The following is a 12,918-nucleotide window of genomic DNA, read 5'->3' on the forward strand; positions in this document are numbered from 1 at the left end:
AAAGAAGGAAAAAGAACATATGAACAACATTTTTCTGGTATGAATCTTTTGATCTTCTGTAACTACTGTGTACCTGGAAAAGCTTTCTTCTTCTGTTTAGTTATACCTTGTGAGTTTTCTTATGTTGATAAAGATGTGCACGTTGTCTAAAGGTCTTCCCACATTCCTTGCATTCATAGGGCTTCTCCCCAGTGTGGATCCTCTGATGTTCAGTTAGGTGTGAATTAAGTCTAAAGGACTTCCCACATTCTTTACATCCATAGGGTTTCTCACCAGTATGAATTCTCTGATGGATTTTAAGGTCTCCAGTACGATTAAAGGCCTTCCCACATTCTTCACATTTGTAGGGTTTTACACCTGTATGAATTTTCTGATGTTGAGTAAACTGTCCCCTCCAACTAAAGGCCTTCCCACATTCCTTACACTCATAGGGTTTGATCCCAGAATGAGTTTTCAGGTGCTCTTTCAGATTTCCTCTACGAATAAAGGTCCTTCCACATTCTTTACATTCATAGGGCTTTTCACCTGTGTGGACTCTCAGATGCTCACTAAGATAAAAACCAAATCTGAAGGACTTCCCACATTTCCCACATTTGTAGGGCTTCACATCACTATGAAATTTCTTATGGAGACTGATCTGAGACCGCCCTCGGAAGGTTTTCCCACATTCTTTACATTCATAAGGTTTCAGACCAGAATGGATTCTCTTATGTTCAGTAAGGGCTGAGCGAAGCATAAAGGCCTTCCCACACTCCTCGCATTCATATGGTTTCTCACCGGTATGGATTTTGCGATGAACTCTCAAGTCCCCGCTGTAATTGAACTTCTTCCCACATACCTCACATTCATAGAGTTTTTTCCCTGTATGAATTGTTTTATGCTGAATAAGGAGTCCCCGTTCATTAAAGGTTTTCCCACATTCCTTACATTTATAAGGTTTCTTACCTTCATGAAGTTTTTGGTGCTCAGTAAGGCTAGCACTAAGTCTAAAGGCCTTCCCACATTCCTTACATACATAGGGTTTGGGACCAGTATGGCTTTTTTCATGCTGGGTAAACTGTTCTTGTGAACTGAAGGTTTTCCCACATTCTTTACATGGGTAGGTTTTCTCCTTTACATGTATTTTCTGATGTTGTGTAAGATAGAAACCAAATGGAAACGTTTTTCCACATTCTTTACATTCATAAGGTTTATCATCAGCATGAACTCTCCCATGCTGAGTAAGTTCGAAATTACTTAAGAACCTCTTCCCACACTCCTTACATTTGTAACGTTTTTTATCAGTGTGAGTTTTCTGATGACGATTAAGTTGAGAATAAAGACCAAAAGTCTTCCCACATTCTTTACATTCGTGGGGTATTTTACCAGTATGGACTTTCTGATGTAGATTAAGTTGGTACTTGTACCTGAACAACATCCCACATTCTTTACACTTGTGAGTTTTTTCACCAGTATGAATTCTTTGATGCAGATTAAGTTGATACTGAAGACTATAGGACTTCCCACATTCCTTGCAACCATAGGGTTTGTCACCTGTGTGAGTTTTCTGGTGTAGAGTAAGTTGGTACTTACACCTGAAGAACTTCCCGCATTCCTTACACTCATGGGGTTTCTCACCAGTGTGAATCTTCTGATGGAGAGTAAGTTGATACTTACGACCAAAGAACTTCCCACACTCCTTACATCCATGGGGTTTCTCACCAGTGTGAACTTTCTTATGTAGAGTCAGGTGATACTTACGCCTGAAGAACTTCCCACATTCCTTACATTCATAAGGCTTTTCACCTGTGTGAATTTTGTGATGGAGTGCCAGTCTATACTTACTACTGAACAACTTGCCACATTCCTTACATTCGTGGATTATTTCACCACTGTGCATTTTCTCATGAAGAGTAAGTTGATAGACACTCTTGAAAGTTTTCCCACATTCCTCACAGTCATAATGTTCATCAAAACAAACTTGTTCACGTTGCATTGGGCTAGACTCACAACCAGTGGTTTGCCCACATTCCCTGTCTGCTTCATTAGAGTTTTCATCCCTGTCTTCTTCATTGGAGTTTTCATCCCTGTCTTCTTCATTAGAGTTCTCACTATTATCAGTTCTCTGATCCATAGTAGATGGATGCTTTCTGTTGGTTGGCCCTTTTGCATGGCTGCTTTTCTTTTGGGTGGCACTCCTTTCAGGTTCCTGAGGGCCATTAGAGTCACTTTTGTTCTGGCATGCATTTTTTGAAGTTGTTCCTTTCTCATGGCTGCTATTCTTTTGGGTAGCACTCCTTTCAGGTTCCCGAAGGCCATGAGAGTCACTTTTGTTCTGGCTTGCATTTTTCGAAGTAGATCCTTTGAGATCAAGAGTTTTACTTGTTTCTGCTGTCTTTGATTTGGATATACTTTTTTCACCAGTTGATTTTTGTGGAGATAATTTCTTGACTTTATGCCTAGAGGAAAGACCTGGTAAACAAACGAAAAAGCAGGCAAAGATTATTTCCCCATAGCTAGCAAAAAAAAAAGCTGTCCTCTGGGGCCAGGAACATAGCCCAGCGGTAGACTGCACAACTTGCATGCAGAAAGCCTGAGCTAGACTTCTCAGTACCACATACACAGAAAAAGCCAGAAGTGGCACTGTGGCTCAAATGGTGCTAGCCTTGAGCAAAAAGTATCCAAGGGCAGGCTGGGCATGGTGCCTCACGCCTGTAATCCTAGCTACTCATTAGGCTGAGATCTGAAGATCAAGGTTCAGAGCCAGCCCAGGAAATGGGGACAAAAACTTGAGAAGGGGTATCACTGTTTGAGAAGTAATGCACCTACTATCTGGTGAATGTAACTGTAGCCCCACTATACAAAAAAAAAAAAAGGAGGTGGGGGGAGCCACGAAGTTAGCCTAGTAGTAAGAGTGTTTGCCTAGCATGCAAGAAGACCTGGGTTCAATTCCTTAGTACCATATAATATAGAAAAAACCTGGAAATAGTGCTGTGGCTACAGTGGTAGAGTTCTAACCTTGAGAAAGCACAAGGACAGTGCTTAGGCCCTGAGTTCAAAGCCCAGGACTGGCAAAAAAAAAAAAAAAAGCCAGCCGGGACACTAAAGGACCTGAGGACCTGAGACTCTTATTTCCAATTAACTTCTAGAAAATGGGAAATGGGGCTTGGCTCAAGGGTATGGTGATAGTCTTGAGCTGAAAAGCTCAGTGATAGAGCCCAGGCCAAGTTCAAGGCCCATGACCAAAGGCCTGTCCAAGACCTGAGTGCCCAGACCCTGAGTTCAAGCCTGCCCCCCCCAAAAAAAGCTGTTCTATGCAAAGTAGGAGGCAAAATGAAAATAAGTATCAGTAGAAGGGAATGGTTTTAAAACCACTTTATAATATAGTTTTAGTTCTGTAAGTTATCAGTTAATACAAACTTAAAGAATGAATGATAACATAAGACTGTGATGATATGCTAAGTGGTTTCCATTAGTGGTTGTAAAATTTTGGTTTGGGCCAGAATTATTTTGGAGAAGTCGTTTACAAACGATACTATTCTTAGGGCAGAGAGGTTAGCCTAGTGGTAAAGTGCTTGCCTAGCATGCACAAAAACCCAGGTTTGATTCCTCAGTAGCAAATACATAGGAAAAGCCCAAAGTGGTACTGTGGCTCAAGTGGCACTGGGCCTTGACAAAGCCCAAGGACAGTGCTTAGGCCCTGAGTTCAAACCCTAGAACTGGTTTAAAAAAATGCTATTCTGAGACCACTCCAGGTAAAATGAATCAAACCTATGGGAAAAATTGGTCATCCTTAAATTTAAAATAGTTCTACAGCTTCACTTTTGGCTTTTTGTTTGTGTGTGGGAGGGGTGTTAATTAGAGATGAAGTCTTATGGACTTTCCTGCCCAGGCTGGCTTTGATTACGATCCTCAGATCTCAGCCCCCTGAATAGCTAGAGTTACAGGCATTAGTCACTGGCACCTGGATATGTTATGATTTTGATATGAAATGTTCCTCACAGACTCATGAATTGAAGCCTGGGTGCCTAGATGGTGGTGCAGTGAAAGGGTGACTGGATCCCAAGGGCTCTACATAAGGGAAGTTCATTGGGGGAAGAATATGAAAGAAGAGCTTAGAGGGCTGCGAGTTTGGCCTAGTGGTAGAGTGCCTGCCTTGCATGCACGAAGACCAGGGATCAATTGCTCATTACCCCATACATAGAAAAAAGCCAGAAGTGGTGCTGAGACTCAAGTGATAGAGAGTACTAGCCTTGAGAAAGTCCAAAGACAGTGCTCAGGCCCTGAGCTCAAGCCCAGGACTGCCCCCCCCTCCAAAAAAAAGCTTAGAGATGAGCTATGTCTTAACATAGTTTGTTTTCCTTAGTGAGAAATTGGATTCTTTTTGAAGAATTATTGGAAGTAATCTGTTTTTCAGTAATCAGCCTGGATGCTATGTGGATGATCTTCTAAATGTTGGGGGAAGACTGGAAGAATGACCAGCTAATGAGCCGAACTAGAGGCCTAAACTAGAAGTCACAGTCACTTGTATTCAAGTGGCAGTGGTGAACTAGGCACTAGTGGTTCACATCTGTAATCCTAGCTACTAAAGACGCTGAGATTTGAGGATCATGGCTTAAAGCCAACCCCAGCAGAAAAGTCTATGAGACCCCTTTCTCTAAATAACCACCAAAAAGCTGGAAGAAGCTGAGCTGTGGTTCAAGTGGTAGACTTGGGGTGGGGGGGAACCCTAAGGGCCTAACTACAGAGCTGGTTGAGATGTGAGGATCTCGGTTCAAAGCCTGCTCGGGCACTAAAGTCCATGAGATTGTTATCTCCAGTGAAGCACCAGAAAACGAAAGTGTCCGCGGTGGCCCAAGGGGTAAGGTGGTAGCTTTGAGCTAAAGAGCTCAGGGATAATGCCCAGGCCCAGAGTTCAAGTCCCACAACCAACAGAAAACAACAAAACAACAACAACAAAAACTAAGGGACAGTGCCCAGGCCTGAGTTTAAGCCTCAGGACACACGCATGCACATACACACTCACTCACTCACTCCTGCCTGTAATCCTAGCTACTCAGGAAGCTAAGATCTATGGATAGTGAGTGGTTCAAGAAGACCAACTGGGAAAGCCCAAAAGATTCTTATCTCCACTTAATCAACAGAACGCCAGAAGAGGAGCTGTGGTTCAAATGGTAGAGTGGCTAGCCTTGCACAAAAAGAAAGTTCAGAGATAGCACCCAGTCCTTGAGTTCAAACCCCAGGACTGGCACCAAAAACAAAAAAAAAAAGGAAAAGAAAAGAAAAAAGTCTATTTTCTTCCACGTCTTCAGTTAAAACAATCTGATACAAAGCCTGCTCCCCTGCTCGTACTGAGTGTCCTTTGCTGGCTCACTTACTTGAAGAGCTTCTTTCTGACACATCCTTTATGACCGGGAAGGGCTCCTTGCCTTGCTCCAGTAAGGTTATCACATCTGGCTTTGAAGGAGAATATCCTGCATACAAGAAAGAAAGAAAACAAGCTGTAGGAGTAAAAAAATATTACTACATTTTCAAAAACATTTTGAGACTTGCTTGAATTTATATTAAACATATGGGACCATATAATATATACATCAGAGAAATAAGAGGTTTTTCTTTGTGGTGGTTGTTTTTAATGTACTATGTGAAGTTATTTTTCGGTTTTTTTTTTCCTATGGTTTATCCCCTGTTGTCACTGTATTTGATTTTGGTACTCTGTGTATTGTATACATGTTTATCTGAATTAGAGAAGGGAAGGGAAACAATAAAACGGTGAGACAAAGGACAAAGGGTGAACCAATGCAAAAGTGATCATCACAAGATAATATGCTGGACATGAACTTTACAAGTTGGGGGTGGAGTTTGGGGGGAGAGAGGGAAAGCAGGAGAAAAACAAGGGAGGGATAATAATGTTTGACAAAAAATGTACTCACGACGTCATGTATGTAACTGTAACCCCTCTGTACATCACCTTGACAAGAAAATTTTAAAAAAGAAAAAATATTAGGGGCCAGGAGCATGGCCTAGTGCTAGAGTGCCTACCTAGCACACATGAAGACCTGGGTTCAATTCCTCGGTACCATATACATAGAAAAAGCTGGAAGTGGTGCTGTGGCTCAAGTGGTAGAGCTCTAGCCTTGAGAAAGCCCAAGGACAATGCCCAGGCCCTAAGTTCAGTCCCCAGGCCCTACAAAAAAGAAAAAAAAAAGGAAATCCAGGAATGGTGGTTCACGCCTATAATCCTAACTACTCAGGAGGCTGAGATTTGGGGATCAAGGTTCAAAGCCAGCCCCAGCACAAAAGGACCTGAGACTCTTATCTCCAATTAATTTCTAGAAAACTGGAAGTGAGGCTTGACTCCAGGATAGGCCTGAAGCCTTGAGCTGAAGAGTTCAGGGACAGCACCCAGGCTAAGTTCAAGCCCCATGACCCACAAAAAAAAAAAGAAAGAAAGAATGAAAGAAAGAAAGAAAAGAAAAGAAGGGAAGAAAAAAGAGAATATACATGGCTGAGTATGGTAGTTTATGCCTATAATTTCAGGTACTTGGGAGGTGGCAATTGGGAAAACCATGCTTCAAGGCTGGCTTGGGGGAAAAAAATTATAGAGGCTTCTCCTCAATGAAGAAACCTGGTGTTACTGTTCATATGTATAATCCCGGCTATGCAGCAGGCATGAATAAGAAATCATGGTACAGTGCTAAACCAAGACCAAAAAATAAAAAAGCTGAGAGTGTGGATCAAGTGGCACTTGCCTAGCAAGCATGAGGCTTTGAGAGTTCAAACGCCTAGTGCCAACCAAACCATTCAAATGAGGGTAACCTCAGGATCCTAAGAACAGAGACACTTATGGACAAGGGAAGGTCCCACTTTTAGAATTAACTACTCAGATAGGCTTACTCTATTGAGTCACAGGAGTGCTTGAGAACACAGTTGTGGGCCAGGCTGTATGGATTCAAATTCTGCTCTGCTATCTACTGACCTGTAAAAGTGGAGTTTCCTGACCTTCCATTTTCTCACCTGTAAAGTGATCATAAGAGTCATACCTATCTTGGGCCAGGAGTTTGGCCTAGTGGTAGAGTGCTTGCCTAGCATACATGAAGCCCCGGGTTTGATTCCTTGGTACCACATACATAGAAAAAGCCAGAAGTGGTGCTGTGGCTCAAGTGCTAAACTTGAAAAAGCCCAAGGACAGTGCTTAGGCCCTGAGTACAAGCTCCAGGACTGGCGAAAAAAAAGAAAAAGAAAAAGAAGAAAAGAGTAATACCTATCTCATAGACAGACCTTCAAATTACAATAGCATAGGATGACGGCAAAGCTTCGTTGTGGGGGCATGGCTCTGTGAAGGTGTAGCTCCCTGGTAGAAATGTTGCTGAGAGGTAGAGGGCCTGCCTGGCACATGCGAAACTATTGTTTCTATTTCCATCAGTGCAAAAGCACACACACACACACACACACACACAAAAGAACTTAAAATACAGTTAGACAATGGTGGCTCACCTCTGTAATCCTAGGTACTCAGGAAGCTGAGATCTAAGGATCTCAGTTCCAATGCAGCTGAGGCAGGAAAGTAAGTGAGACTTTTTACTGCCAATTAGTGCTTAAGACCTTGGGTTTAAGCCAGGTGCTTGTGGTTCATGCCTGTATATCTAGCTACTCAGAAGGCTGAGATCTGAGGATCAAGATTCAAAATCTTGGCCAGACACAAAAACAGACCAGAAGAACAGAATAGAAGACCCAGAAATAGAACCACATACCTATAAGCAACTTGTGTTTGACAAAGGAGCCGAAGATATACAGTGGAACAAACACAGTCTACTCAATTATTGGCAAAACTGGGCAGCCACATGCAGAAAACTAAAAATTGACCCTAGCCTTTCAACATGCACAAGCATTAACTCAAAGTGGATCAAAGACCTCAACGTCAGATCAGAAACGGTGAAACTGCTACATGATAAAGTAGGAGAGACACTGGAACTCGTAGGCACAGGCAAAAGATTCCTGAACAGAATCCCAGGGTCACAACAGATTGGAGAGAGACTCGATAAATGGGACTACCTAAAAATAAAAAGTTTCTGTACAGATAAAAACATAGTCGCAAAAGTAGAGAGACAGCCAACCAACTGGGAAAAGATATTCACCAATAATGCATCTAACAAATGCTTAATATCCAGTATCTACAGGGAACTCAAGAAACTAATCCCCTGAAAACCCAATAAACCATTCACTAAATGGGCAAGGAAACTAAAGAGAGACTTATCAGAAGAAGAGATTAAAATGGCAGAAAAGCATATGAGAAAATGTTCATCATCTATGGTCATAAAGGAAATGCAAATAAAAACAACCCTAAGATACCACCTTACTCCAACAAGAATGGCCAAGATTTTGAACTCAGACAATGACAGTTGCTGGCAGGGTTGTGGAGAAAAAGGAACCCTACTACAATGCTGGTGGGAATGTAAACTAGTTCAGCCACTCTGGAAAGCAGTGTGGAGGTTCCTTAAAGAACTGGAAATAGACCTTCCCTATGATCCCGCCATACCACTTCTGGGCATCTATCCTGAACAGCATGACCCAGGATATTATAAAGACACCTGCTCAGCTATGTTCATCTCTGCCCTATTCACAATAGCCAGGCGATGGAAACAACCCAGATGCCCTACTGCAGATGAATGGATACAGAAAATGTGGTATATATACACGATGGAATTCTACATAGCCAACAGACAAGATAAAATAATGGCATTCGCAGGGAAGTGGATGAATCTAGAGCGAATCATGCTGAGTGAGACAAGTCAAGACCTAAGGAACAAAAGGCGCTTGGTATCCTTAATATGTGGCTATTAAATCCAAAGAGTACAAGAACGAGGACTCAATAACTGCATACCCAAAGCTATGGACATGGTAATGGAAATACAAACATAACTATATAGACATAAAAACCTATGACTCTATAGACATAATTTTTTTTGTTGTTTTTTTTTTTGCCAGTCCTGGGCTTGAGTGCAGGGCCTGAGTATTGTCCTTGACTTTCTCAAGGCTAGAGCTCTACCACTTGAGCCTCAGCACCACTTCCGGCTTTTTTTCTACGTATGTGGTACCGAGGAATCGAACCCGGGTCTTCATGCATGCTAGGCAAGCACTTTAACCACTAGGCCAAATTCCCGGCCCTAGACATAAAGTTTTATTTCATAAATTAATGTTTCTATGACATACAAACCCTTAGCCTAATTTTGATTAAGTTCTAAATACTAAGTCCCAGTGATTGTAAATAGAGATTCCCTTCTTGAACACTTATTTGTTAAACTTGTCATTTAAAATATGATGTAAGAATCAACGTCAATAAATTCTTTAATAAAAAAAATCTTGACCAGAAAGTTCAGGAGACTTATTTCCAATTAACCACCAAAAAGCCCGGAATGGAGCCACATGTAGCTCATATGGCAGAGTACTAGCTTGAACAAAAAAGCTCAGGGCCAGCACCCAGGCCCTGAGTTCAAGCGTGCACACACACACACACAGACACACACTCGTAGAATCCCTACGCCTGGGAAGAGAAAGTTATTTCAGAGAAGTCTGAAGTGTTTGACGTAGATACCCTTACCCACTGACACCAGGTTTCTGTAGTTTTCCAACATCACATCCTTGTACAAGTCCTTCTGAGCAGAGTCTAAGAACTTCCACTCCTTCCGAGAGAAGTGGATGGACACATCCTTGAATGTTACCAGTGACTGAAACCATAAATCAAGATACGGGTCAGATGATATAGAATATGGGTTTTCACCTTTCACAGATTCCCACCCCACCCCCCCCCTGCAGCCAATTTATCAGAAACAGAACCCAACTACTGGGACTGAGACTGAGGCCATGCTCCGAACCTATACTGTGTTTATTATAGACACAGATCTGTGGAAAACTTGTCTTCAAATGAGCCCATGGCTTTGTTTGTTTTATACCTCAGCGTTAACAAAGGTTAACTTCATTCCCTTGGGGATTTTGTGCTCCCAGGTAGAGGCTGTATGGCCAATGCTAGATGATTTGATCAATGTATGCCAGTTTTGTTGTTGTTGTAGGTGGGGGGGGGAGGGTTTGAACTCTGGGCCTAGGAGCTGTCTCTGAGTCTTCAGCTCAAGGCTAGTGCTCTACCACTTTAAGCCACAGCTCCGCTTTAGGTTTTCTGATGGTTAATTGGAAATAAAGGTCTCACAGAACTGGGCATGGCGGCTCATGCCTGTAATCCTAGCTACTCAGGTGGCTGAGAGTTAAGGATATCAGTTCAAAGCCTGTCTGGGCACTAAAGTCCATGAGACTCTTATCTCCAATTAATCGCCAGAAAACCAGAAGTGGCGCCATGGTTCAAGGGGTATGGCAGTAACCTTGAGCTGAAGCGCTCAGGCCCAGACTACAAGCCCCACTACTGACACACACACACCAAAACAAACAAATAAATAAATAATCTTACAGATTTGCATGCCCAGGCTGGCTTTGAACTGGGATCCTCAGCCTCCTGAGTACCTAGGATTATATGCGGGAGCCACCGGCCAGCTATACCCAGATCTTGTTAAAGAAGACAGAGACTTATAGGAAATACTGGGGAATTAGAGATGAAGAAAAACTTCTAGTAGATATGAAATTTCAGTATACAACATAAAAATTCAAATAATGTTTTTATTGTGGTAGTTTTAGGTTTTGAAATCAGGATCATAGTTTTGCTTCACTCTACACTTTTTTTTTTTCTTTCAGTTGTGGAGCTTGAACTCAGGAATTCAGGGCCTGGGTACTGTCTCTGAGCTCTTTTGCTCAAGGATGGCACTCTACCACTTCGAACCAAAGCACTACTTCCAGTTTTCTTGTGGTTAATTGGAGATGAGGATCTTATGGGCTTTCCTACCTGGGCTGGCTTTGAACTGTGATGCTCAGATCTCAGCCTCCTGAATAGCCAGGGTTACAAGTGTGAGCCACTAGCACCCAGCTTCAGCTTCAGCTCCTCCTCCTTTTCCTCCTCCTCCTTTTTTCCCCCTTAATCATGGGGCTTGACCTCTAGGCTTGGGCATTGTCCCTGAGCTCTTCAGCCCAAGTCTACTTCCCCACCCCTTGAGCCACAGTGCCACTTCCAGTTTTCTGGTGGTTAATTGGAGATAAGAGTCCCACAGACTTTAGTGGCTGGGTTTGTTTTGAACCACAATCCTCAGATCTCAGTCTCTTGAGTAGCTAAGATTATAGGAGTGAGCCACCGTGTCTGGCTCAGCTCTACTTCTTAAATCATGACTAGAAATTTTTGCTCTAGAGATAGTGTCTTATTTTTAGTCCTATCCTATTTACTCATTCTGTTGTAGCTGATATAACAAGTATACCTCCATGCTCAATGTTTTCGGTTGAGACTGGGTATCATGAACTTTTCTTTGGCCTGTGACCTCGATTCTCTGATGTCTTTTTCTTAGAAAGCAAGGGTGACAGGTACATAGTACTGGTTTGAGATGTGGCTCTTGAGAACTTTTTCCTTCATCTGGCCTTGAACGGTGATCCCACTGATCTCTGCCTGAGCAGCTAGGATCACAGGCATGAGACATTGGCACCCAGTCAAAAGGGATCTCTAAAGAAAGAACTTCAAGAAGTAAAGATAAACAGCAACTTACATGGGCCATGGTTTTGCAGTCTGAAGAACTCTTCAGTCTTCCTCTAGGCTCAGGAGAAACAAAATTCTAAATTAAGTGGGTTGGGGGATTAAAAAAAAAGAAAAAAAATGAGACCAAGCATACTTCAAAGATACAAGTAACCTTTTATTTTACACTCTTTGTTTACAAAACATCTGCCCTCACATTTCCTTCACCTTCTCTCCAAATGCTGTCCCTCTACCAGGGAATCTGGACTCCTGTTAATCATAGAGCAGAGGTTTATATTAGATACAAGATCGGAGCCTTCAGCAGGAGAGCTGAGGCCAGTCTCCACCAGGAAGACACTGATGCAGACCTGAGATCGGGAGATGGAAAACTTCCCTGAGTGCATTCTCCAATGCTCACCCTCCAAAAGGGATCATATAACCCAAAGCAAGCAGCTGAATTTACAGCTTCAAGCACCGGTGGCTCATGACTGTAATGTCAATCACTACTCTGGAGGCTGACATCTGAGGATCATGGTTTGAAGTCAGCTTGGGCAGAAAAGTTTGTTTGTTTTTATGTCGGTCATGGGCCTGGGCATTGTCCCTGATCTCTTCAGCTTACAGCTACCACCCTACTCCTTGAGCCACAGGCCACTTCCTGTTTTCTGGGGGTTAATTGGAGATAAGAGTCTCATGGATGGGCTGGGAGCGTAGCCTAGTGGTAAGAGTGCTTGCCTAGCATTCACAAAGACCCAGGTTCAATTCCTGGAACTACCTACACAGAAAAAGCCAGAAGTGGTGCTATGACTCAAGTGGCAGAGTGTTAGCCTTGAGCAAAAAGTGTCCAAGGACAGTGTTCAGGCTATGAGTTCAAGCCCCAAAACTAGCCAAAAAAAAAGTCTCATGTGTTGGGAGCTCAGTGTGGGGTCAGGCTGGCACATGGATATGCATCACTGAGTAAGATAACCACACAAAGAAACGAGCTGTCATGTATAACGCCATGCCTATGAACTTTGACCTATATTGGTGGTATTGTGAATCACTTTCTGCTGAGACTTGATTACCATTTGGCACAAATATGTTATTGCTTTATCACTTTCTGCTGAGACTTGATTACCAATGTAACACCTGAGAGGTTTTTGTTTCGAAGAGAGTATATAAGACCAGAACAAGAAATAAAGGGGGGCTGCAGTCTTAAGCTTACAGCCTTAGGCTGTAGTCTTGGGATGTAGTCCTCCCAACCCCATCTGTTACTTGTTTTTTTTCTTTTCTAGTCCTCACCCCCTAAATCAGGAATCCCAACTTGTTGCCGGCTGGCTCCCGCACTCATGGATTCAGTGCCT

General features: G+C 42.7%; 1 protein-coding gene across 2 annotated transcripts in view; it reads right to left on the minus strand.

The window, feature by feature from the left end:
* Znf540 (zinc finger protein 540) overlaps positions 1 to 12,918 on the minus strand; it is a 19,086-nt gene continuing 6,168 nt past the window's right edge. For both annotated transcript variants that reach the window (XM_090322591.1, XM_090322592.1), the window contains exons 2-5: positions 11,613 to 11,678; positions 9,581 to 9,707; positions 5,358 to 5,453; positions 1 to 2,451 (exon numbers count right to left, since the gene is read on the minus strand). In XM_090322591.1, coding sequence (XP_090178717.1) covers positions 101 to 2,451; positions 5,358 to 5,453; positions 9,581 to 9,707; positions 11,613 to 11,621 — 2,583 coding nt within the window. In that variant the 5' untranslated portion in view covers positions 11,622 to 11,678 and the 3' untranslated portion in view covers positions 1 to 100. The remainder of the gene's footprint in view (positions 2,452 to 5,357; positions 5,454 to 9,580; positions 9,708 to 11,612; positions 11,679 to 12,918) is intronic.

This window comes from Megascapheus bottae, chromosome 31, assembly GCF_031878675.1.
Source record: "Megascapheus bottae isolate mThoBot1 chromosome 31, mThoBot2.hap1, whole genome shotgun sequence".
Classification (NCBI taxonomy): domain Eukaryota; kingdom Metazoa; phylum Chordata; class Mammalia; order Rodentia; family Geomyidae; genus Megascapheus; species Megascapheus bottae.